Genomic DNA, 27885 nt, shown 5'->3' with positions numbered 1-27885 from the left:
TTCGGATTATGGTAGTCACTCCTACAGGACTTGCAAGCTACTATTATTTATTTATTTATTGCATTTCTATACCGCCCAATAGCCGAAGCTCTCTCAGTACCTCTCAGTACCAGCCGCAATAAAATGCAAAATATATATTGGAAATAAATCAAGTACTGGGAATAAGAAGACTTAGAGAATACAGGCTACTTTATCTACTTTTTCTTTGGAGTTCTCTAACAAAATGCCAAGATTTAAGAATTGCTATTGTCTAGCTGCAAAATTCTTAAGCACCATGTACATTGATGGTGCTATATAAATAAATAATAATAATAATACACTGTACGAGTTCCTATTAGTTAACTTTTAAAAGGCAGTTCAAAAGCTTGTACAATAGGAATGGACAAATTTCATACCATATGTCCTTCGGCACGAGCTTTGTTTTGCATGGCTTCTTGCTTCCGTTGCCAGAATTCCTCAACTTGTTTAGCTCTTTCTGCAGCTACCCATCCTTTTTGCCTAAATAAAACATTGTGTAAGAGTTTAATTCACTGATAAACATTTAGAAACATTACTGAAGAAAGACAAATATCTAGAGAGCAATAAGAAATACTATCTGATTTTAATCTTCTCCTAGTCTTGGAATACCGTATTTCTTTGATTCTAAGACACACTTTTTCCCCATATAAAATCTCTAAAAACGGGGTGCATCTTAGAACCGCGGGTGCGTTTATTATTTCTTAGAATCAAAAGCTTTTTTCCTGTTGGTGGTACTGAAATTAGTGAGTGTCTTACAATCGATGGCGTCTTAGAATCGAAGAAACACGGTAAATGTATGCAAGGAAAAGTGTAGCAACATCATTCAGAACTTTAAGGGCTTTAAACTGGGGGTAAATTCAGACACAACACCAAATCCCGACACATGGTAGCCATAGTTTGGTACCCAAATAATGGTCTGTGCCCTAAATGCACAGCTGGTGGTGGATGGAGACCTCTATCTATCCTGCAACTGTTCTTGTTTCACAATAAAATACTACGTTTTGTTCACTAAAAGGTAACATTTGTGGTTTCTCAGTAATCTCCAAAATCATTAAGCAGATGATGATTGAGTTTGCTGAAAGAATATTAGCACTATTTCTAAGACTTGTAACTGTCCAATGAAGAAGAAACTCGCCATATTGGAGCGTCACACTAAACTGTGGCTAAATGACAAGAATAAGTTACAAGGAGTTTGGGGTTTGTATGCTCCCCCTTCCCCACCTGGCAAAAGGAGTTCAGAAGATTTTGCTCCAACTTTAGCTTAGTCACAGCTTGTCATGATGTCTGAACAAATAGTTTCAAACAAACTACTGTATGGTTTATTTGAAACAAGCCAAATTGAAATCATGGAATACATGACCTTTCCCGGATGACAAATGAAATTGCACGAGGCAAGCCCTCTTCCGGTATCCTCGATCTGAAAGTACTAAAGACTAGGGCTGTGCACCGCCTCGGATCTGAACCCCGAATCCAAAGTGGACCACGGTGGTCCACCCTTCCAAACCGGATCCGAGGCAGTCCGGGCAAAGGCCGAGGTGGCCCGAAGCTGAAGCCAATTGGCTCCGAAGCTTTAGGCCACCTTGACACTTCAAAGCTACCCCCCACCCCCCAGCAGTCTCCTTACCTGCTGCCTCCGTCGCCACTGCCATCTTTCTTCTGGCGGCTTCCGGTGCCGCAGCTGCTGGAAATGAAAGGGAGTAGGCCACGCAATTTCATGTGGCCTACTCCCTTTCATTTCTGGCAGCAGCACCGGAAGCTGCCAGAAGAAAGATGGCGACGGGGGCAGCAGGTAAGCCCCCTTCCCCACTTAACTCTGTCCACCTCCATACGGAAGCTGGTGGCGGACGCAAGTAAGCCTCCCTACCCCTGTCCGCCACCGCCACGCATCTGGCAGCTTCCACTGCCGACGACGCTGAAGCCCGGAAGTAGGCCCAGTGGAGGCACCAGGTAAGTGGGGCCTTTTCTGGGTGCCGGCTGCGCAGCCAGCACCCAGAAAACTCCAAGTCACCTCGGAGGGTCCGAATTTCGCCTCGGCTTCGGTGCCAAGGAGGATTGGGAACCCCTGAGGCAGCCCCAAGGCAGATCGGGGCTGCTTTAGGGGCTCCGGATCGGCTTCTGAGGCGTATTGGGGTGTGTGTGCACAGCCCTACTAAAGACATGAGGAGAGGGAACACGCTAGCCTCACGTTAATTGCCCTCTACTCATGGAAGGTGATGTTCTGAAGAGGGGAAGCTCCTGTATCCATGGAGGCACCCCACGTCAAGAATGTTGACTAATCAGTATGCTTGATCCCGTGGAACCCCCATGGGTACAGGAGGTTCCTCTCTCCACGAATAGAGTGCTACAAAGGAGGGGGGCAAAGCTAGCACACTCCCTCTCCTTGCAGGTTTAGTAAGGTTCAGTTATAAAGCTACAGACAATGCTGTACGTGAATACATCTAGAAATACATTAAGACTATTATAGTCTATATTCTATGAGTATCATGAAGATCATTCAGGAGCTGCAAGAGAATGCCACTGCCCAACTGTGCTTGAGTGTCATTCTTATTACTTGACTAATACAAGCAATAATCTATGCTTGGTCTATAAGAGAGGAAAAAATAATCTATCATCTGTAAAGTTTTTATATTGTAATAAACGCATGCAAACGTCTGCCCTCTTGAAATTGATTTTGAGAGAAGACAAATTTGAATAGAACAAAGGTTTGACAATTTAGTAACACAAATATGACACACACACACACAGACAGGTTGAAATCTATTTACAATAATGTTCTATTAGCATTATGAATGCTGAAAGAGATGTCTAAAGATTAGAAAACAGCAACATTGCATCATCTGTGTACAATAAGAACTTAAATTCAAATTCTTGAAAACCTCATCTGCTAACCTGTATTGCTCACCAAATAGCACAAGCAAGTGACCCCAGAAAAAAGATCAACTCTGATTGTGCCATGTATGAAGTACATAGGATTCATCGATTATGGAAACCCTAGAAACCAGATGGCAATAAAATAGCTGTATTGAACGAATATATTTTAGGAAACATAAAATTGGAATAAATTAGATGTTTCATTAGTTGGAAACTAACATCCATCCACCCACCACACCTCTCCTAGTGGTTACATTGCTAGCGCACCAATGAACGTGTAGGCATGTTGGCTCCTAAAGTAGTTAGTAGTATTGTACAACAATGTAAAGAGAAGGGCAAAGTGGTATCTGGTATCCATTCAGTTGGCAGCTGGGACACTGTTGGGATTCACCCACTGATAGTAGGTTTTTCAATACTTCAAGAGTTAAATTGAATGCTTCATGCTCCGTAACCGGCATTAGCAGATTTGTCTTGTCAGGAATAAGACATCGGACAGTGAATACCGAGATTGTGAGCTCAGGTGGAGACAATGGCATTAACTACCTTAAATCCTGTTGTCCAACAATATTAGCTGATGGAGGAATCCCAAGGATCACCTTCTCACACATCAATTTGCTCATGTGCCGCAATTATTTTCAGACACCCTTTTCTGGGTCTCCTTACCATAAGAGGCGAGGCAGATGTAGACAAGGAAAAGTGCATAATTTATTGTGGTGCCCTGTCTGTGAAATGCTGTGCCCAGGGAGGCTAGCCTAGCATTGAATGCAATGCATTTTTCAGTGCCAGGTGAAGACCTTTGTGTTTTACGAGGCTTTAACCTCTGATTAATGTTGCTTTTTAACCCGCTGTTCTACTTTTTGTATTATTGTATTGAAGGCTGTGATGTTTGGAAATATTTACACATTGAAGGGCAGTGTAACAATCGCATATAAGCAGCTTGAGAATTGTTGAGATACGCAGCAAGACAGAACAACTTGAACAATCAGTAAAGTACCTAGCTTTGGATCGCTCTGTACCTATGAGAGTTAACTCCATAATGAACCAGGTGATTCAGATTAGAAGCAGAACGGTATTTAAAAAGAGCTGGATAGGCAGAGGGGTTTATTTACTATATTTGCTACTCGTTAGCTCTTGGGGAAATTGTGGGGGTGATCAAGGGCTTTTTGTTTATATTGTATAAATTTGAAAGAGGAATAAAAGATTGCAGATAAAAACATAAAGTTAAAGCAATATGGAGACACTTATGGTCATAAAGAGACTTCAACATGCCAGTCAGAAAAGAAGAAAAACTAGCAGGACCTACGTGACTAAATACATCCTAAAATAGAATCTTTAGGAAACACTAGACATAGAGTAAGACTAGTTTCATACTTTATGCTTACCACTATTTGTATTTACTACAGCAAACATGCAAAGCATGAACAAACACGCTTCTTTAAAGCAGCTGTGTTTGAGAACCCATGTCTATCATTCCCATTTTAGTATTAAGCAGTTGTGATTAAACTAATATTAAACTACACAGATGTGACGAAAACCTACACACAGGACAGATCCACGCATCATCAGTCCAACCTGTTTGCACTGGCTTGTCTAGACACTTCCTCCAATCTTTTCATTCTTTTCCTAATTGCATCAGCATCAGGTGAGTGATGGTGACCTGCAGGCCCATTAGGAACTCCTGCATGAACTCCAGGCGGAAGCCCTCTGTAGATAAATATGCACATTAACTTTCATTACTTTCACCAGAATTTACACATAAGAGTACTTTTCAATGAAGGCAGACATACCTTTCAATGGGCTCTTGACCAGGCTTTTCTTTCAATTCAGCATCCTTCCCCTCTGTTATTTTGATATTTTCCCTTTGTTGCTGTATCTGATCAAAAATAGCATGATAGTGTTCATATGGTCCTCGACCAGGCATAGGTAAAGGCACAATAGGTCCTCCGCCTCCAAAAAATTGAGCCTATGAATTTAAGAATAACCGCTCATGTTCTGATTCCAATAAGCACTGTTCTTAAGATAGTATGTCAGATTTAGAAACTGTAGTTTAAAGCTTTAACATAAGAAATTACTTTTGTATTGCAGTAGACTGCTAATTGGTGATATAAAAGGAGATTTATTAGTCTGACAGTTATTCGCCTATCTATCAGCCATAGCAGCCTATAACTCATGCATTTATTCCTATCCAATTTAGGGTTTCCCTGAAAAAAAATCCAAGGGTCTTGTGGCACCTACAATATTACACACTATTCAAAGAAGATTACTATTTACAAAAGTATTACAAGTCTCTTTTGACTTTTCTACTGCTCACTTTCCGCTGTCAGATCATCACCTAGTTTCTTTCAATATTACTCATAATCCTCCTCCTTCACGTCCCGCTTCTCGCTCTTGTCGTGACTTGCAATCTATCAATTACGAGGCTTTTTCCCAGTCCCTAGCCTCCTCCCTTCCTTCTGTCTGTTCGGCTGTCTCCTTGGACTCAGCTGTCTCCTTCTTTAATTCCTCCTTATCTTCAACTCTTGATAATCTTGCTCCATCTACAACTCGGATAGTTCGCCCTTCTCAACCCCAACCGTGGCTCACCTCTTCCCTCCGCTACCTTCGCTCTTGTTCCCGGGCAGCTGAACGCCTTTGGCGTAAGACCAGGGACCGGGCAGACTTTGTCCATTACAAATTTGTACTTTCCTCTTTCTCTTCTGCCATCTCACTGGCCAAACAGCAGTACTACTCAACGCTGATCCAGTCAAATGCTAGGCATCCTCAGCGGCTCTTTGCGTCCTTCAATTCTCTTCTGAAGCCTAATCCGCCATCTCTCCCCGCCTCTCTGTCTGCTAACAACTTTGCCTCTTTTTTCAATGCTAAAATCCAAACTATCCGCTCTGATCTGGCCAGCTCTGCTCCTCTTCCAGTTCCTGTTCCTCATCTGTCAGCTCCTCCTGCAAATTTCTCTGCGTTTCCTTCGGTCTCTGCGGATGAACTGTCTACAATACTGCGCTCTTCGAAGCCTTCCACTTGTTCTCGTGATCCGATTCCTTCTCGCGTCTTTATTACTCTTATTCCTGCTATCCTCCCTTCCTTGCTACATATTATTAATCTTTCTCTGTCCTCTGGTTCATTTCCTTCTGCTTTTAAACATGCTACAGTCTCTCCCATTCTCAAGAAACCTACTCTTGATAGGCTATCTCTGTCTAACTACCGACCTGTCTCTTTGTTGCCGTTTGTTTCAAAGATCCTGGAGCGTGCGGTCTACTCTCGCTGTCTTGACTTTCTTTCTAGTAACTCTGCTTTGGATCCATTTCAATCTGGATTCCGTCCTCTGCATTCCACCGAAACAGCCCTTACTAAGATCACCAATGATCTCCTTACTGCCAAGTCTAAAGGCCATTATTCCGTTCTTATTCTCCTTGATCTAACTGCAGCCTTTGACACGGTTGATCATGATCTTCTCTTAGATTCCCTTCATGACCTTGGATTTTGTGGCTCTGTCTATAACTGGTTTGCCTCCTATCTAGCGGGTCGCTCTTTCAGCGTGTTGACTAATGGCAGCTCGTCTTCCTCCTTTCCCCTTTCAGTAGGGGTTCCGCAAGGCTCGGTGCTTGGCCCGTTGTTGTTTTCCTTATACATGTTGCCCTTGGGCAAGCTTATTCAATCTCATGGTCTCCAATATCATCTGTACGCCGATGATACACAACTATATCTGTCATCTCCGGAACTTTCTCCTGATGTTCACGATCGTATCTCGGCATGTCTTTCAGATATCTCAGCTTGGCTGCTTCATCGTCGCTTGAAGCTTAACATGGCAAAGACTGAATTGCTTGTTTTTCCTCCTAAACCTTCTCCTCATCTCTCATTCTCTCTTACTGTCAATGATGTTACGCTTACTCCGGTCAAGGAAGCTCGTAGCCTTGGCTTTATCTTCGACTCCTCGCTCTCCTTTATTCCTCATATTGAGGCAGTAGCTAAATCTTGTCGATTTTTCCTGTATAATATTGCCAGGATTCGATCATTTTTGTCTGTCTCTTCTGCCAAGACGCTTGTTCATGCACTGGTTATTTCACGGTTGGACTACTGCAACCTTCTTCTCTCTGGCCTTCCTTCTTCTCACATCAGCCCGTTGGTTTCTGTTCACCACTCTGCTGCTAAGATCATCTTCTTAGCACGCCGCTCCGACCATGTTACTCCGCTTCTGAAATCTCTTCATTGGCTTCCAATTCACTTCAGAATCCAATATAAACTTCTCCTGTTAACCTTCAAAGCTTTTCACGGTCTAGCTCCTTCCTATCTCTCCTCTCTCATCTCACACTATTGCCCCGCTCGTGCTCTTCGCTCCTCTGATGCCATGTTTCTCACCTGCCCAAGGGCCTCTACTTCCCTTGCTCGGCTTCGTCCATTTTCGTCTGCTGCCCCTTACGCCTGGAACGCTCTTCCAGAACATTTGAGAACTACAAGTTCAACCACAGCTTTTAAAGCTCAACTAAAAACTTTTCTTTTTCCTAAAGCTTTTAAAACTTGATGTTGTGCAGACTTCTACTGTTACTTTCTACTGTTAGTTTTTCCCTACCCTGTGCCTGCTTACCCTTCCCTGTACCTGTTGGCATTCTCTTCCCCTCCTTATTGTTTTACTATGATTTTATTAGATTGTAAGCCTATGCGGCAGAGTCTTGCTATTTACTGTTTTACTCTGTACAGCACCATGTACATTGATGGTGCTATATAAATAAATAATAATAATAATAATAATAACTAGAATACAGAAATCTCAGGGTCTGTTGATATATGTTTCAACATCAGCTACAATGAAGAGACTTATCTTTCCCAAGTCATGCATGCATTTCACATTGTGTTTCAATACATATTTTTCATCAATAAACTGTCTTCTACAATCTTCTCACCAGAAACCAACATAGAAAGACACATACATCGAATGTGAAGGATGTACATGGATGATGCATATAAAAAGTTCATATTAAACTTTTTCACAAGTCTCTGTCCTTATGCAGGATCAGACTGCATAACAGCAAAGCAATCCACCACTTAGACCAATGCTACACCATAACATGGAGGAAAGCAGGGACAGAGGACCTCTGAACCATGGACCTAATCTGGCCCATGGAGCCTCCATGGAATCCTCCAAGGGGAGGAAGCTAAGCTCTTCCCCCCTAGAGAAAAACAAAGTATTACCTGCGATTGGAGATAAGGGGGGGGGGATTCCCCTGGCTGCTGTTCCTGCTCCTAACTGGTAAGGCAAAGAGTGTGCAGGGGAATTCCCCCATTATCCCCAATGGGAGTAATGAGTGGCATGCAAATGGATTTGACTGGCACTGGGACGAGCATCTCTTCCCAGCACTGGCTGAGTCTGCCATCTCCTCGGGGCAGTGAGAGGCATGCAGGGGAATCCCCCATTACCTCCCAATCACAGATTGTCAATAACAGTAGGGATGAGAGCAAGTGTGAAGCAGAGGACTTGGCCAGTGCTGGGAGAAGCCACGCCTCCCAATGCCTGTCATGTCTTTCTTGAGATACCTCTTGTTACCCCCAATGGGGACAGGGAAAGACATGAGTAGGAAGGTTTAGCCAAGGAAGAGTTGGCCAGTGCTGAGAAGAGCAGCTTCTCCCATCACCAGTCAACTCTGTTTCACTGTGTGAAGAGGGTCAGAGTTCCATGCCTGTCTGGGAAAGGAGGACAGCAAAATGGGTGGGGCAGGGGTCGTGACCTGAAGGGTGGAGGGCCCAATGAGGGGAGCAATTCACCTCTCCCACCCACACTTTAAACTAGTTGCCCACCGCTGGGCTAAAGGATGGATATTTGAGGAGTATAGGTGCGGGGAGCACCTATTCCACTGTCTCTTTTGTCATCCCTCACCCAATGGAAATCACAAACATGATCCAACTGAAGGGCTGGAGAGACTAAGAGGTACTAGTAACTGTTCAACAAGCAACTGCAGAAACTTGAGGGTCAGGAATTAGAAAGACTGAATGTGTATCTGTATATATTCAGCAGGAGCTCCCAACCTTGATTTCACCACTTCCACCTGTGCTGAGCACATTCCTCCAACCTTGCTCTCTGGCTCTGTTTATTCGTTGCATCTGGAAAAGGCGAACAAATGAAAACTGGACCCTGAAAACCGATGAAGGTGCTGAAAATGAACTTTACTCGTAATAATAATAATAATAATAATAATAATAATAATTTATCCGCTTCTCCCTCTGGATCGAGGCGGAGAATAACACTAAATAAAATATAATACATAGAATTAGTTAAAAGAGCATAAAAACCAATACAATATTAAAATAACAATCACAGCATCTTAAAATTCTTAGGTTCTTAAAAGTGAAAAGTAAAACATTTTACCCTTTCTTTCTCAAGCCTTCTCATCTGCTCAGCTTTCATGAAACTGATCTGTAAATCAAGAAAGGTTTTGAATTGATAGTACATCAAGCTACCCAACAGCTGCAGTAACTCATGAATATAGTCCTTCATTCTATTATTAAAAATGGAATGGAAATTGCCAAAACTTTAATTTACCTGTTCACGCTGTCGTTTTTCCTTCTCAAAGATGTCAAGCTTTTTCTTTTTAGCGGCTTCCTGGAAGGTAAATATAGATTTAAACCATAAACTGTTATATCAGATTCAGGTCAGGATCGTTAGGACATACATAAAAGGGTTAGAGCTATCTAGTGGAAGGAAATAAGGAGGAAAGGTTTGAAGGTTTTGTTTTGCATTTAAAAGCTTTTAGCTTAGTTTCCTTTGTTTTCATGTCTTTATACCTCAAACATTTTCCTCCTTTCTTCTACTGGTTTCCCTTTCTTCATTGGAGATGGAAGGGCCTAAATAAAGAGTGAAACTACAAATTAGCAAGAATGCATATACCATATATTCTAGAAGGTAATTGAGAGTGTAGAATCAACAACGCAGGACTATGTGGTTAACTTTGCAAAACTTGCTATAAGTTTACACTCTGGTCCTTTGCTTGTTTACTGAGAATTAAATTCCATTTTATTCAATAGGGCTTTTTCCAGAGGTACCGTGTATAGCCTTGTAGCTGACGGTTCCTTATTGATAGCAATAACATTTACTCCCTGGCAAATGCAAACAGTACTGCAGCCTTAATGTGGTCTCAGGACCATGGACAAAAGTGACTACTATTTTTCTTCCATTTCTTACCTGATTGTTAATAGTGTGGCCAAGAAGAGAATACTGACACAAGTACTTTTACATCCTAAAGTGTTTTGGAGTGATTTGGTTAACTGAAAATGAAATATAAAAAAGCATGTGTCTACTATAACAGAATGATCAGGTTTGGATGCCACAACTTGTGGGTTATTTAACCCATGATGTGCCACGGCGCATGCAGGCGCCACATTAAATATCCAATCTCTGCTCAGGGGTTGCAGTGTCATGCGAACACAGTGAGCATGGGTTATGCACAGGTTAAACAAACTCTTGCATAACCCTAAAACAGTCAATGGGTTATGTGAGGGTTGCTTTCAGATATCATCAATCTATAATAATAAAAGAGAGTGTCTGCCTGTTTGTCAGCACCAAAACCATAAAATAAAGAGACCGGAAACTTGGCAAGCATTCTAAGGGGACACCAGGAGAGTGTACCTCAGGATCATCTGATTTTAAACACATTAAAGGCACAATGTTATACATGTTTAATAATCCCTACAACTCCCAGCATTCCTCAGGACAGGACTTATTTCTATCTAAACATGCATAGAATTGCACCCGAATTAGTTTGAATGTGTGGGCTTGAAGCCTGCAGTGCCATCTTCAGTCATTAGGTGGCAGATGTTCCTAACCAGCACATAGTTTTTTCGTAAACATAGTTTGAAGCCAGGAGGAGTAATCCAAGGAACAGAGTTATAGGGCCGCCCCTCCTCCACCCTGTGGGGCAGGCCCCTTCTCCAGGAAAATGGAATTGGCAAACTCCTCCTTCAGGAAGCTATAGGGGTGCACCATGGCAGCCCAGGCATATCAGCAGGTGTGGCTTCACACAGGGAGAGTGAGCACAACATGTCCAACTCTGACTGCTGTGTAGCTTTGCTGTAGCAAACTAAGGGCTATTTCAACTCATGAAAAGCCAGGTCCATTCTGTAGTATATTTGCAAACAGATAGAAAAGTTGATAGTGGTGGTATCTTTCTTCCACCATAGGATGGAAAAGTTCCCCTGCTACTGTTGGTTTAAATGCTTTCAATGCATATAGCCTTTATACACTGTTATATAGCCAAATGTCACCTAACTTCAAAGCCCTGTTATGGGCTTTAATCTATAGTTGCATGCAACAATTTTTGTACAGTCCAACACTAGGCACATTCCTATCTGTACTGCAATGTGGGTAGAAAGGCAATAGGAGCCATATTGAATGCATTGCACCTGAATATGGATCACAATGGCCTCATTCAGAAGACACCTTAAACTATGGGTTTAATCACGGTGGTTAAGCCAGAAAACCGGGCCGTGTTCAGAAGACACCCTAAACCATGGCTTTAACCATGAGGACTAAGGCAAAAAACCTTATTCATCATGGCTAAAGGCATGGTTTAAGGTGTCTTCTGAACACGGCCCAGCTTTCTGGCTTAACCACCGTGGTTAAACCCGTGGTTTTAGTTGTCTTCTGAACGGGGACAATGAAGTTGCAAGTACTAGTTATACATTATCTTCCTACTACCTCAAGGGAATCTATCTGCAGGTCAAATTATGACCATGACAAATGAAACACAAGAAACCATGCGTCCCACATATATAATACATCCCTTCCCTCACCCAACCAAAAGATATATCTTTGTTTCATTAATTAATATTTTCTCTCACCTGTCTACATTTAATTAAAGGCTTTTCATGGAACTTTTTAGCTGCATCCCCAGACTTCTTAAGTATTAAAGGCACTCCATATTTAGCAGCAGGTTTGGTAATTTTCTGAGCAGGTGCAGCAGAGGCCAAGTTCTGTCCTTGAGCTGGTCTCTTTGCTATGAAGGAGAAAACAAAAATGCCAACTTCTTTATACCATAAGGCTATAAAACATTATTTTAGCCTGATGCTATGCAGTATTAAGCTTGATTAAGGTACTGATCTCAACGTACCTAGGTACAACTAATTCTTCATAAGACTGAGCTGTTTGGGTGCTTATTTGAATACAGGAAGTTAAGATAAAACTGTTAACTCTCCCTTACTTTGACAAGATTGGTAAAATAGAATATTCTTTCAAGATGGAGAAGCCCTTCCTGATGTGCAGAAAGCAACCCTCACCCCATACACTTAAGAAAAAGAAAAAAAGAACAGTTTAGCAACAAAAAAGGTCTAACCACAATTGACATATCTCAAACTGATTTTAATGGACTAGTAGGCTTTTTCAAACTACTTGCTAGTTGCTATAAATAAGTTTGTGAATTAAGGGGATTGCCTCGTTTAATACCCATAAGCCCGATTTGGAATCCTGGATTATTGTGCTGATTATTCCCACTTGGCTCTTCCTGCAACTGGGAGTGGCTAAACAAACTATGGACCTTCCACCTGTGGCTTGTTTATCATTATATGTGGACAATGAATTCTGGCTAATCTTTCCCCAGACAAGCCAGAGTCATAAACCATGCTTAAACAAATCACAGGCAGAAGGTCCATAGTTTATCTGCTCCCCCGAGGAGCCAAGCAGAAGCAACATTACTTCAGTGTGGTAAGTCAAGAGGCCCCCTAGAACTGAGGCATTATCATTATGTGCGAAACAGCCCATGGTGTTAACCTACCATGCATGAAAGCTGTTCTTTGATATCTCATTTCAAAACCAAGCTTTTGGATGATAAATTGCTTCCAAGCTATCCAGGAGCCATGCACATTTATGATGATAAACTGAGGCTGTTAACATAATGTCAAATGCGCACAGAGCTACTGCTACTGCCACTTGCACTTTGGCTATTTAGGATCAGATCAAAGATATATTATTTTTTATTGGTCGCCTAGTAACTTAGTGCAGGTATCCACTCTAAGGCCTGATTCACAAACAATACTAGCCCATGGTATGAGCTGTTGAATTCTGGGTTGTCAAGATATGTGAACACGGCCGCATGAACAAACCATGGTTTGCAAGTGATGGTTGCAATTCCTGGGTAGTTTAACCCAAGAATTGCCAGGGACAAGTGGAGCATGCGAGTCACATGTGAGCTATTTCTGCTTTTAATCAACAACCCAGAAACTCCTTGTTCCTGGGTTGTTTCATGACATGCAAACCCAGAAACTCTGGTTCATTTATGGGTTAAACAATTGTTGGGTTAACTCTGGATTATTCAACCCATAGTTTCTGGATTTCCATGTCACAAAACACAGGAATGGGATGCTCCTGGGTTGTTGATTAAAAGCAGAAATGGATCATGTTCAACTTGTGCATTCTGTTCACCTCTGCCAATTTCTGGGTTAAACAACTCAGGAATTGCTGCTGTGACAATGTCACAGTGTGACATGCAAACCAGGTCAATAAGAAAACACTTAGTTTGTTGTTGGGGTGTAAATCCTGGAAATGTTTAAATAATGAGATGTCAATATGTGTGAACCAAGGAATTTGAGTTGTTTTGCCAGGCTACACAGGGGCAAGAGTAGATCTAAAAAACCAGCCACTTTATATGCCAGTACTACAGTGCCACAAAGGCATTTGGGATACAGGGAGGGAGCGGGTGAATGAGGATGGGGAAAAAACTAGGGATAGAGAAAACAAATCAGTTTGTTCAATCGTCTACCAGACAAAGCCTGGATAAGGCAGAAAACCATGGATTAAATAAACCATTGTTCAGCGTTATGTGCTAATCAGGTCTGAGTATGGCTAACGACAACCCTTTTACGTATTACCTGGTCCAGCATGAGGTCCAAACTTTTGGAATACTTTATGGCTGAATTCTTCTGCAATAAGCTAAAAGAACAACGTTATATTAGAGGGTAAAAGAGGTAATTTATACAGTCAATGTTTATTACAAAAATAGGATGGGGCTTATTTACAGAGAAAGCTGTATTCTAAGGTAGGATATCCATGTTAGAAAAATACCTCATTTAGTCACTGTGAATCTGAGCTCAAAAATTCAGTTTAGGAAGTCTTGCCAAGAATAAACTAGATGGCAGTATTTAAGAAGCTGTGAAAAAGTAATAACCCAATCTGAATTATGACAAAAGATTCCACTGTTAGTATTATGGAAGCCAATTGACAGGCATCTCTCTCATTCACCTGGTCCCTGAGACTCTGAATACACTGCTAACTTGATAACATTACTTCACATGCATCCTGATATGTTGGGACAAATGTTTACTAGATCAGAGCTCTGTATGTGCTTTGGAGAGACACCCTGTGAAGCTTTTGATCAAGCTTAAAATGGTTTATACTTTAGAGAGGTCTTACACATTATAGAAGAAAAATGGTTCAGCAGGTGGATTCAAAAACAACAAAGAACGCAAATTACTATGTGGAAGCAAATGTCATATAATTTCAACACTTAATGCAAAATGCTGAGGTCACATTCATATTTCAAACTGTGTGTCAGTTTCAACTAATACCGCTGTACAGGGCCATAATATAATAAAAGTAGTTGGCATTTCAGCATATTCTACCGGAGGATCATTTATAAGAACACAGTAGTAACTCATTTGTTCTGACACTTATGTACATATTCCACTTGATAGTGAAATCTTTCTTAATGGATTTTCAGAAGCAGCACATCTAGAATAGGCTTCTTACTGTTATTGCACTATAGAATATTTATAATAAAAGGTCCAAATACATACCTGAGGTGTGAGAAATCTTTCGATGCGTTTAGATATAAAAAGTTTCTCCAATATGGAGTTGACAGATGGTCTATCCCTAGGATTTCTTTTAAATAACTGTGAAATCAGACCCCGGAGTTCATGGGAATAATGCAGAGAAACAGGAGGACATGATCCAGAGATTATCTTGAGTACCAGATTTTTCATGTTACCAGCTTCGAACTAGAGAGAAGGACAATTTGTTAATATTGGACTAGAAATGCCATACCAAGCAACAATAACAGGAGAAGACAACAAGATTCCATAATACTACAAAAATCAGTGACTCTGAACCACCCAGAGAGCTTCGGCTATTGGGCGGTATAGAAATGCAATAAATAAATAAATAAATAAATAAAAATACTTTAGGAGACTTTCAACTGTTTTTCAGTATCAGATTTCATCCATATAGGTTCATCAATTTGAGGATGTTTAAAAGAATTAATCCAGGTTTGAGAGACAACAACTAGAACCAACCAACATATATACAAGGATTACCAGAACATATATTACTGAAATCAGGTTATCTCCATGTTAGATTATTGCAATGAACTCTATGGGGGCTGTCCTTGAAAACGGTTCAGAAGCTGCAGCTTGTGAAAAAGGTGTCTGCCTGATTAATAACTGGGATTAGAAGATCTGAGCACATAAGACCAATTCTGGCAGATTGCATTGGCTACCTGTATGCCTTCAACCTGATTCAAGGTGCTGGTTTTAACCTATAAAGCTACACACAGCTTGGGACCATAGTACCTGATGGAATGCCTCTCTCGACGTAAAACATACCCAGACACTATGATCAACATCTAGGGACCCCCTCCAAGTGTCTCCTCTAAGTGAAGTTCAAAGGGTGGTGACAAGGGAGAGGGCCTTTTCAGTTGTGCCCCTCGACTATGGAATGAGATCCCCACTCAGGCCTTCCTGGCGCCAACAATGTCATCTTTCAGCACCAGGTTAAGACTGTCCTCTACTCCCGGGCATGTAATGGCACATGATGGGGCATTTATGCCAGCCATCTAAACAGGTATAGTATTCTATTAAACCTGTTTTTAGTTGCCTAAAATATTTTAAATTTTGTATATTTATATTTTTTACTGTATTTTATGCCATATTTTATCTTATGAACTGTTGTAAACTGCAAAGAGAGATTCGGATACTGGACGATAACAACAACAACAAAAATATACAGTGTAGAGACAGATTAGTCACTGGCTAACATCCTTTAAATGGCTTCTCCCACACACACCCAGTTTCTGTGACATTTTGCAACATGCAGTGCAACAATGCTTTTCTCTTTCCAGCTTAGAAAGAGAGAGGGAGAAAAATGCAGCTCCTCAGGTGTAAGCAAGTAAAATATACTTAATAAACTATTAAGTAAATGATCTAAGGCTACAAATCTATGCACACCTACTAGTAATACTTTTACCACCACCCAAAAAAGGAAGCAAGCTTATTTATTTATTTATTTATTATTGCATTTATATCCCACCTTTTTTCCTCTTAAGGAACCCAAGGTGGTATACATAATCCTCCTCCTCTCCATTTTATCCTCACAACAACAACCCTGAGAGGTAGGCTGGGCTGAGAGTCTGTGACTGGTCCAAAGTCACTCATTGGGTTTCCATGGTCAAGTGGGGGCTAGAACCTGGATCTCCTGAATCCTAGTCCAACACTTTAGCCACTATACCACACTGTAGTAGAAGTTCTTGAACAGTAGTTTTATTTTTTACAAATATATAACTATGTAAATTATTGTGAAATAAAAACACAGGAAGGGTCATTATCTATTGCAGTTGCTCATTTCTCCTCATACTCTCACATACAACAACCAAAACTATGATCAGCAAGGGGTACACATGTACAGAAGATGCAATAATTTTGAAGTCAACATACTTCATTATTCTGACTAAAGAACTGGGGAACAGGGGGGGAATTAATTTCATTCATGAAATATTTTAAAATGTCTACTTACAGCATGTTTCAGTGTGCACATTTCATAGAGAACACAACCAAGAGCCCATATGTCACTAAACAAGAAACAGAGACAGAACATTAGCTTGCACCAATAACAATAGTTACTGCACCTAAAACAACAGTTTGCATCTAGATGAACAATGCAGCTATTGCTTTAAAGAGCAAGGATGAGTGGTTCTATATTGGGCATATTTCTTTGATAGACAACGTATACCTGACTTTTTACTTTATCTCAAAAATATAACTTTGAGATTGAATAAAAGTGTATTTCGTTACTGTACTTTTATGCAACAAAATAATGGAAACAGCAAAAACAAATAAACTGCAGTGTGATAAAAGATCATGGCATCTATATAAAATAAACTGCAATGGAAAAAAGTTAAGCTTACTGCTAAACACTACGCTGCCCTGAGAGCCTAGTGCTATAGGGTCTCAGGGCAGCATTTTATACATTGTTTAAAATGTTTTAAACAAATAAAAAACAAACACTACCTTTTATTGTTGTAAGGCTTGTTCTCACAGATTTCTGGTGACAAGTAATATGGCGTTCCTATACATGTTCGAGCAAGCTCCACTGTACTAAAATAAAAATAAGAAATGGCAATGAGTTAAATCATGCTTGGTATTATTGTGGGAACTGGGAGTGGAGGTGGGGATTTATTTGAATGTTACCTATTAAGAACTCTAGCTATGCCAAAGTCTCCCAACTGGATTGTTCCATCTTTGGTTAAAAATATATTCTAGAATAGAAAGAGAAAAATTCAAGCTCAACACCAAATTTCATTCTGTAAACAAAAAAGTAACTTATGTACGTTGGTAAATGTTGAATTAAAATTAAATTAATCAGCATTGCGAGGAGTTACTCTTACCTAAACGTATATTAGCAAGGCAAGATGGTTTAACATCAAGAGCATCTCTCACTATATGAAAAGTGCTACCTGAAGAATCAAGATATTTGTTTTACCAATACAATTGGGGCATATTATGCCCTTGGCCTCTGCAAGTGAAGCATGCTTATTCTACGCAAATCGCCCACCTATACTTATGAGCAGATCATTCCACAAGAGTCAAATAATTATTCTTTGTAAGTATCTTTCAACTTATGACTTAAGATGCTTGTCTGTCTCTCAATGCAAAAAAGGTCATTTGACAGGTGACAATCAGCTAACTGTTTAACTTCACCCTGGAATCAAGATTTTAAGATTTACTTAAACATGTAATATCAGGAATATTTGTTAATTGCTTCAAATAGTATAGGTCAGGTAAGTTTCAAAATACCAATATATTGGATTAAAAAAATGAAGATAGCATATGAGAGCTTTCTAGCTGAAGACAGTAACAACCACTCTGAAGTACTTTACACAAACAGTATACTTTCAAGATCTGTAGCCCTTGTTCAGAGAGGAAAAGAAAAAAACATAGAAACCCCTAAGCATATGAACTAGATTAAAGACAAAAAGGAAGAGACACTAAATGAAAAGCACAACTACATCTTTGATGCAACTTAGGTTAGATGCAGTCCACTATACACTTGAGAGTAAGCACTACTGAATTCAGTGGGACTTGCTTCTAAGTGATATTCATAGGACCAGGCTGCATGACTTTACCCACCTTTGAGGGGTCTACTATTGGACTGCTATTTTAAAACAGAGAATTGATCATCCTAAGCCCTAGTTTCTCACAAAGAGTAATCAAGGTGGCAACCCCATATTTGAATACCATTTCAAACTACAGGTAGGGCTCACACGACTGAGTATGAGTCATACAAAACCAACTAAATCTCTCTCCCCACACCTCTCCAAACCTAGCATGTCTCGGAGAAGGCTATGCTAGATCCTTAGTTTGCGCCATATTACTTTCTATACAAAGAAAATGTCTGTACTAAACAGCATTAAATCATACAAGCCCTGAAAGACTGTGGATCCTTGCCACATATTCAGATTATATTTGATATTAAAGGCCTGTGATCTCCTTGACCACTGCCATGGATCTCACTTAGGGCCAGAAATTTCTAGTCTTTCTTGCTCAAAGGTGCCTAGGTTGCTGGAAGTCTCCATTAAAGACAAAAAGGTCAGTTGTCCATTATAACCAGAGTTTGTTTTAAGCTGGAGGCTGTGCCAAGCAAGTGAAACCTTACTTTTTGATGAAAAGATGTTAATCTAGCTGTTTCCTTCCAAATGATCATATTAAGAATAAACCAGGAAACTGATCCATCCAAAATCCAAAGGTAAGCTTTCAGTCGCCTCCCCTTATACACAGAATGTGGTATAAGTATTTTCATAACATTAACACATGTTTTATTTAATTTATATATTATATTTATACCCCACCTTTCTACCAAGAAGCCCAAGGTGGCATACATGATCTTCCTACTCTCTATTTTATCCTCACAACAACCCTGTGAGGTAAGTTAGGCTGAGAATCAGTGACTGGCCCAGTGAGCTTCATGGCTTAGTGGGGATTAGAACCCAGGTCTTGCGAGACCCAGTCCAACTATAACCACACCTCCAGACTGGTACCACACTTTAGCATTATGTTTGAACCAAGCCTTATACTTTCTGACTGGTCCTACCTGCAGTTTGAAGTACTACTGCCCAGACACAGGTTTCCTACCTCATCAGTGGTTTGAAAGAATGAGGCTTAACCCTTTGCATTGCAGTACTGAAGTTCACCAAAACAGTTCCTTTCTAGCTTACCTGTGACTTTATATCTCGATGCAAAATTTTTCTGTCATGTACGTGTTTCAATGCTAAACAGATCTGTACAAACCAATCCATGACCTAAAGAGAAGTGGGGGGAAAAAGGTTAGGTTTTTGTTAGAAAATTGTATTTCAAGATTGAAATGAGAGTAGGTCAGCTGTCAAACTCTTGAGATGCAGTTTCCTGCATTCCCAAAACGTTTACATTTTCCAGCACAATAGGCTGGAAATAAGAATGAAATATTTTGACATCACTATAAAAATGTAATCTAATGTTGGAAAGACACTATATAAAAGCAACACTTTATATTTATCGCACAGAAAACTTTAAAGAGACAAATATATAGTTAATTCTACTGACTGTTAGACTGCACTGAATCTATATCATTTTTAAGGTAGGAATACGACAACTACTAACCATTTTTAATATGTTTTTTTTAAAAAAGGAGAAATAAATATAAAACAGGCAATAACCAACGTTGCTTGTACATTTCAAGTTAAACAGTACTGGAAAATAACAGAGCAGCAAAAATTACAACTCTGGAGCAATTTGTTTTTGTTTCCCTGAGATTAGCGAAATAAATTTAGAACTCAAATACAACTGTTTTCTATGTACTCGTCTTCTTCTCTCTCCATCTCTTGTATGTCATGCATAAGCTTCTGAGCAGGGATTGCCTTATTACCGATCTTTGTAAGCCACACTGGAAGCCTTTTCAGGTCAAGAGTAGGCTTAAAATGATTTTAAGAAATAAATTAACATTAGATTTTTTTTTGCGGAGTCCACATATGTAAATAAATGGAAATATTTCTTTTCTAGAAAGACATCCACGAAGGAAAGAAGTTACATGCCCCTCTCCTTTGGACTGAAATCTTGTTCACCAATTAATATTCCCATGATTTATCAAGCAACTAATAATATGCAACACATTATTGTCTTTCCATTTAGCCACTACCTGACTTTAAGCTGCTGTTGGTGAAATAAAATCCCTCCCAATTTTGGATATGGCCTCTGCATCTATAGATCCTAGAAGGACTGCAGTAGCTGCACTGGAATGACATACCCTGTAATCAATTTTATTATTATTATTATTATTATTATTATTTATTTATTTATTTATTTATATAGCACCATCAATGTACATGGTTTAATTTGTTTTTAGCTGTGTATATTTATTGTTTTATATTGGTTGTATGATTTTATCTGTACGCAGCCCTGAAATCCTTGTGATATAGGGTGGGATACAAATGTCTTAGTAAAATAAATAAATTATGTTTGGACAGAAAAAAGGCCTACAACTCCCAGCATGGCTAGCTCGGGCACACTGGGAGTTATAAGGCTTTTTTTCTGTCTAAACGTGCATAGGATTACGACTTTAATAACGTAACAGAATGCATGTCCAGTATTTTATGATTTGGGGGCATGAGTACCAAAGGTGGTAATATGTCCCATTAGCTTAATATTTCCCCCAGTAACAGTCAGAAGATTGTTTATTTATATTGTGCAGCTTAGCTGGACTCTGTCTTTTTGTTGCCTTAAATATCTCTTTAATATTGTAAAAACAAAAAAAACAACAAATGGGGTTGAAGACCATATTTTAGACCACATCTCTGCTTCTATTTGGGTCCCCAAGTCCTGGGACCAATTTGGCAGCATAAGGCAGTGTTTATGGCCACACATGTAAGTTGTAGGGTACCGAGGTGACCTCTTTTGAGTGAGTAAACCATTTTGCTGTGAGATTTTCAAATCTGGTAAACTCCTATTAATTTGTGAAGAAATGTTATTTATTTATTTATTTATTTATTTATTTATTTATTATTACATTTTTATACTGCCCAATAGCCGAAACTCTCTGGGCGGTTCATAAAAATTATTAGAGCCTTGAATGTAATGGATCAATTGTAGATTCCATCCCAAATCTAGTTAAAATAATAATAATAATAATAGTAATAATAATAATAATAATAATAGTCTGCACATTTCATTACATCTTTAAGGATCTAATCCCACACAAGCTTAGACAGAAAAAAGTCCTACAAATGACAGTGTTCCCAGCCATGAATGTCATTGTCTGACATCCTGGTTAAAAGGAGAATTGCCCCCGAAGGTGGAAATTGGTGATATTCCATTTGTTTTGATTTTGTGCCATTTGTCCAAATTGCCAATGCAAATGCAGTACATGGATTGGTTTTAGATTGTTTGGGCCCATCATTATACTTCATCGGCACAAACATCTCCCAAAGAGCATCTTTTCAATGCCAGCCGTTTGTTTGAATTTAACTCCTCTTCAAAAAAAGAAAAGAAAATCCCTCTCAGGTAAGTATGTACTTTGGCACAATCCTGCCTCCCCATCCACAAACAGTACAACTATCAGTACAACTATAATTCTGATAATTATAGAGTATGACAAATGTATAGCATGTTTGAAAACTGAACACCAATTTTGGTAAAATCATAGTTTTCACTACTTGCACTTGCACTTTTTTGTTGTTTATTCGTTCAATCGCTTCCGACTCTTCGTGACTTCATGGACCAGCCCACGCCAGAGCTTTCTGTCAGCTGTCGCCACCCCCAGCTTCCCCAAGGTCAAGTCTGTCACCTCCAGAATATCATCCATCCGTCTTGCCCTTGGTCGGCCCCTCTTCCTTTTGCCTTCCACTTTCCCTAGCATCAGCCTCTTCTCCAGGGTATCCTGTCTTCTCATTATGTGGCCAAAGTACTTCAGTTTTGCCTTTAATACCATTCCCTCAAGTGAGCAGTCTGGCTTTATTTCCTGGAGTAAGGACTGGTTGGATCTTCTTGCAGTCCAAGGCACTCTCAGAATTTTCCTCCAACACCACAGTTCAAAAGCATCTATCTTCCTTCGCTCAGCTTTCCTTATGGTCCAGCTCTCGCAGCCATAGGTTACTACGGGGAATACCATTGCTTTAACTATGCGGACCTTTGTTGTCAGTGTGGTGTCTCTGCTCTTAACTATTTTATCAAGATTTGTCATTGCTCTCCTCCCAAGAAGTAAACGTCTTCTGATTTCCTGGCTGCAGTCAGCGTCTGCAGTAATCTTTGCACCCAGAAATACAAAGTCTGTCACTGCCTCCACGTTTTCTCCCTCTATTTGCCAGTTATCAATCAAGCTGGTCGCCATAATCTTGGTTTTTTTGAGGTTTAACTGCAACCCAGCTTTTGCACTTTCTTCTTTCACCTTTGTCATAAGGCTCCTCAGCTCCTCCTCGCTTTCAGCCATCAATGTGGTGTCATCTGCATATCTGAGATTATTAATGTCTCTTCCTGCGATTTTAACTCCAGCCTTGGATTCGTCAAGCCCAGCACGTCGCATGATGTGTTCTGCATACAAGTTGAATAGGTAAGGTGAGAGCCCTGCCGTACTCCTTTCCCAATCTTAAACCAGTCCGTTGTTCCGTGGTCTGTTCTTACCGTTGCTACTTGTTTGTTATACAGATTCCTCAGAAGGCAGACAAGATGACTTGGTATCCCCATACCACCAAGAACTTGCCACAGTTTGTTATGATCCACACAGTCAAAGGCTTTAGAATAGTCAATAAAACAGAAATAGATGTTTTTCTGGAACTCCCTGGCTTTCTCCATTATCCAGCGGATATTGGCAATTTGGTCTCTAGTTCCTCTGCCTTTTCTAAACCCAGCTTGTACATCTGGCAATTCTCGCTCTATGTATTGCTGGAGTCTACCTTGCAGGATCTTGAGCATTACCTTGCTGGCATGTGAAATAAGTGCCACTGTCCGATAGTTGGAACATTCTTTAGTGTTTCCCTTTTTTGGTATGGGGATATAAGTTGATTTTTTCCAGTCTGATGGCCATTCTTGTGTTTTCCAAATTTGCTGGCATATGGCACTACTTGCACAGATTTTGTTTTTCCCATTCCATCATATGACTCCTTAGTTGTGCCATCAATTGAATATTGTTATATTTTTAATCAAGTCTTGATAATCAGAAATATTATCGACCACTTACTTTCAAGTCTTTTCCACCCACTTGTATTCATATTCATTCATTATTGCTTCCCAAATTTCCTGGAACATTTATAGGCAGTATCCCCAACACAGAATAATTCACTTTGAAACCATATACAAAGCTATAATATGAAATGACTTTCTGAAGTGTTGGTAATGACAATTGGAGATTTCCCACACAAAAAAAAGTATTGTCAGAAGTGTTATGGTGGGTCTGACCAGCCTATAAGCCTGTGGATGTCAGGGTCTCCCCTTACTGCCTCTGCCAAGGGTTCTACTGTGAAGGTGGTGGTGGGAATAAACCGCTAGGGGGCAAGGGGGAAATAAACCAATCAGGTTTCCTGAAAACCCCTTGATCTGTGATTCTTTACCCTTACTGGGGTCTTTGGGACCTCATACAAGGCCTTGATTGCTTAGAGGGAGCCCATCCCAAACACCCTATGTTTTAATAGAGTTAGAAGATGGGCTTCCTCCAGATGAACAAAGGCCTTTCAGTATCCAGGGACATTTACTTCTAGTGATATATTATGCCCTTTACAGTACCTGTTGACGTTGACTGTCTGCTTAACATTAGCCAAAACCTTGGAGTAGGGCAGGTGGACAGGGATTATAGATGCAATTGTGCTTCATTTCAGAGGTATACAACTGATCTCCACCTCCTTCCCATTCCTGAAGATTGGAAGGAAGCTTGGGGTTTGTTTTGGTGCTGCAGTTCTGAGGCCCAGCACCAAAATGGAAGTCCCAGACTTCCTCTCTAAACCTGAGTTGGAGGGTGGCAGAAGGCTTGGCTTTCTGCTTCCAAGGTACTCCAAGTGCCTCAGAAGCACAGAGCCAAAGCAAACATCAATTGTTCTCTCCAGTCCTGAGCTGGGGGAAGTGGAGAGAGAGCAGGACTGGTTTTCATACTACACTTTCAGGAATGATCCTACCTAGCTCCCAACTTGGAGCTGTGGGGAAAAAGCTAGGGATAACAAAAGACTGTACCTAAAAAGGGGCCCACAGATGTTGGCTATCTCTGGTAGCCAACCAAAAATGTGTGATTGCTGGGAGCCTCACCCAAACAGGAGCAGGTCTTTATGTTTGACCCTGCAGTGTACCTCTGAAACGCAGTCCAGGGTAAGAGACCATTTCTGCTCCCCTTCTCATGCTCCAAGTACTCAGGATGCCTTGGAAGCTCAATGTGAAAAGGCCAAGCCCCAGCCTTCCCTGGAGCTTGCAGCTGGAGAGTGAGTGGAGGACTGTCCCCACAGATGTACTGTGCTTCTAAGGTTCTTTGAGCACCTCAGAAGTAGAGTACAACTGCAAGGATGATGTAAGCCTATGCGGCAGGGTCTTGCTATTTACTGTTTTACTCTGTACAGCACCATGTACATTGATGGTGCTATATAAATAAATAATAATAATAATAAATAATAATAATAATAATAATCCCATGCTCCCTTCTCCAACTCCACACTTGAAAAGAAAGTTGGATCTTGACCTTGATCTGTTGCACTTGTGATGCCCTTGGAGTGATACCCGGTCAGGAACAAGAAGACCATATCACTTGAGGGGGGTGGGGGTCTTGTTCCACAAATTTTGGATTGGCCACCAAAGCCAGCCAAGATTTGTGTACCTCTGGTCTCAGGCCAGCACAGTGGATATTTATCAGAGCTATATTATCGAGCAATATAATTCTCAAACTCTGTTACCTGGTCTTCTGGAAACAAGGCACCTTTCTGTGCATTAATTTTTTTAAAGAGGTCTCCTCCTTCACAATAATCCATCACTATGTAAAGACAGCCACCTTCTGTAAAAAAGAAAGATGTTTCACTTATACATTATTATTATTATTATTATTATTATTATTATTATTTATTTATTTATTTATTTGTATCCCACCTTTTGCCCAATACTGGACCTCAAAGTGGCCTTACAAAATTTAAAACATATACATTTTAAACCTAGGGAAAGAAATGCACCAAAATTTAAATTAAAAAATACAGTATTAAAACATTAAACGTTTAAAACACACAACAATTTTACAAGACCTTAACATAGAAGGAGTATAACTGTATACTGTAATGCAGTAGTCAGTTCCTTGATTTCTTGTTTAGTTTTCTATTATTGTACATTTCAGACTCATACAAGAAATATGAAAGATTGAGACTACCAGCCTGATCATGACCTGACCACTGTGCTCCAGTGGTTCCGGTCCTACCTCTCAGGTAGATTCCAGATGGTGATGCTTGGGGATAGTTGCTCCTCAAAAAAGGAGCTGTTGTATGGCATACCACAAGGTGCCATCCTATCCCCAATGCTGTTTAACATCTACATGAAACCGCTGGGAGAGATCATCCGGAGGCGGGGTGGGGCGGGGTGCTATCAGTATGCTGATGACACCCAAATATATTTCTCTATGCCTTCAATAACAGCATCAGCTAAGGATAGTGTGTCTCCTCTGAATGAATGCTTGGAGGCAGTAATGGGCTGGATGAGGAAAAACAAACTGAAGCTGAATCCAGACAAAATAGAGGTGCTTGCTGTCAAGGGCTCTGACCTAGGTTTGGAGGAGTGTCAGCCAGTTCTGGATGGGGCTACACTCCCCCTGAAAGACTGTGTTTGCAGTTTGGGGGTGCTCCTGGATCCGTTGCTCCAAATGACAGCCCAGATAGATGCAACGGCCAGGAGTGCCTACTATCAGCTTCGGCTGATACGCCAGCTGCGCCCCTTCTTAGAGTCAGAAGACCTAAAGACAGTAGTGCACACGCTGGTAACCTCAAGGCTTGACTTCTGCAATGCGCTCTACATAGGGCTACCATTGTACCTAGTTCGGAAACTTCAACTAGTTCAAAATATGGCAGCCAGGTTGGTCACCAAATGTGGTCACACCTAGGGGTGAGCACATTACCCCAACATTAAAATCACTCCACTGGCTGCCAATTAGTTTCCGGGCAAAGTACAAAGTGTTGGTCATTACCTTTAAAGCCCTAAATGGTTTGGGTCCAGGTTACCTGCGGGATCGCCTTCTCCAATATAGTCCGCCCCGCACACTCAGGTCCTCTGGGGTGAACTTACTTCAGTCAGCTAAAACTAGGCTGACATCAGTTTCCCAGAGGACCTTTTCTTCTGTCGCCCCCAGATTGTGGAATGGCCTGCCGGAGGAGATTCGTAAAATTAACTCTATGTGTGATTTTAAGGCAGCTTTAAAGACTAGCCTTTCCGGCAGGCCTATCCAGATCAATGTTAAATCATGAATTTTTAAGATGTATTGATTCCTGTTCTAATGTTGTTCCCCGCCTCGATCTAAAGGGAGAGACGGGTAAGAAATAAAATTTATTATTATTATTATTATTATGACCATGTCTATTTAGAAGTCCTACTGATGACTTTTATGTAAGCATGCATAGAATTACAGCATTAACCTTAAAAAAAAAAAAAAGAAGCAGGCCAGGAAACCCAATGGCAAAGGCAACATCCAAAAGTATAAAACAAACTGCACCAATTCAGCAACCTTTAGTCCAGTTTGCGTTTATTCTGTCATATTTTATTTCAAAAGGTCATGAGATTTTTAAGCTAACCTTCAAAAGATTCTCTATACAGGACGATATTTGGATGTTTCATGTTTGCCAACACCGCAACTTCTCTCCTTGATTCTTCTCTCTCTTTATTTGACATCTTAAAAACAGAAGCATTGTTTTTAAAATATAAATATACAAAATGGTGCAATAAAGGGAAATATGATAAGAGAAACTCACCTTGGATATATTGATCTCCTTAATAACATATTGTTTGCCATTTTCCTTGGCTTTAACTAGAATTGCTTTCCCAAAAGATCCTTCACCAATCTTTTGCACCTTAATATATTTGTCCATGGTATTTTTCTAAGGCATCCTTATGCATGAGCTAGGAAGAAAAATAACCATGTTTTAACTGATGTTTTGCTCTTTAGTACCTGCCAGATCAAGTTATGCATTGCAAGCCAGTTTGTACATCTTTTGTCTTTTTAATACCATCAAGATTTCCATGATACGGTCTCCAAAACCATCAATTCAATCATTTGTGCTTTAACTAAGCTGAAGTTTGCATTCATTGTTTTTATTCCAATAACTGTAGAAGATATTTTTCAACTGAACAAAGAAATGTTTATATTTTTTTACACAATTAAGTTTCCACTTGTTACATACCAAGAAGATAAATGCCAAACCCATAGCACAAGACAGAATATAAGTAGAATTGGATTTGGTACTTTTCAGAGCAGAGCTGTTGTATAGCCTGACTTTATGCATGCTTACCTGGATGTATTACTGAGTTCGCTGACAAGTAAGGACTGAAGCCTGATTTGGGAGTAAGCTGTACTGAACTCAGTGGGACATACTTCCAAGAAAACGTTATTTATTTATTTATTGCATTTCTATACCGCCCAATAGCCGAAGCTCTCTGTTTACATTATGCTTTTAGTAAACAGGCCTTTAAATGATACCTTAAGCTGATTATGGGTAAAGTGTGATAGCAGAGCTCTTGGATTGAGCTAACTATCTGGACACATTTCAACCCAGTATTGGACCACTTTGG

The 27885-nt window shown here is 40.3% G+C and overlaps 1 protein-coding gene across 1 annotated transcript in view; it reads right to left on the bottom strand.

The window, feature by feature from the left end:
• Nucleotides 1-27885, bottom strand: part of NEK1 (NIMA related kinase 1) — a 57338-nt gene that overhangs the window by 27042 nt on the left and 2411 nt on the right. Inside the window, exons 2-18 of the mRNA XM_063135265.1 lie at nt 27069-27216; nt 26892-26988; nt 25023-25120; nt 19344-19427; nt 17320-17387; nt 17140-17226; nt 16646-16700; nt 14656-14856; nt 13732-13792; nt 11710-11864; nt 9658-9717; nt 9416-9475; nt 9242-9289; nt 8902-8976; nt 4677-4852; nt 4462-4593; nt 396-498 (exon numbers count right to left, since the gene is read on the bottom strand). Coding sequence (XP_062991335.1) covers nt 396-498; nt 4462-4593; nt 4677-4852; nt 8902-8976; nt 9242-9289; nt 9416-9475; nt 9658-9717; nt 11710-11864; nt 13732-13792; nt 14656-14856; nt 16646-16700; nt 17140-17226; nt 17320-17387; nt 19344-19427; nt 25023-25120; nt 26892-26988; nt 27069-27185 — 1677 coding nt within the window. The 5' untranslated portion in view covers nt 27186-27216. The remainder of the gene's footprint in view (nt 1-395; nt 499-4461; nt 4594-4676; nt 4853-8901; nt 8977-9241; nt 9290-9415; nt 9476-9657; nt 9718-11709; nt 11865-13731; nt 13793-14655; nt 14857-16645; nt 16701-17139; nt 17227-17319; nt 17388-19343; nt 19428-25022; nt 25121-26891; nt 26989-27068; nt 27217-27885) is intronic.

The sequence above is a fragment of the Elgaria multicarinata genome, chromosome 10 (genome assembly GCF_023053635.1).
Source record: "Elgaria multicarinata webbii isolate HBS135686 ecotype San Diego chromosome 10, rElgMul1.1.pri, whole genome shotgun sequence".
NCBI lineage: Eukaryota > Metazoa > Chordata > Lepidosauria > Squamata > Anguidae > Elgaria > Elgaria multicarinata.
The sequence above is the reverse complement of the archived record's forward strand: the minus strand, read 5'-3'. Positions and strand labels throughout refer to the sequence as shown.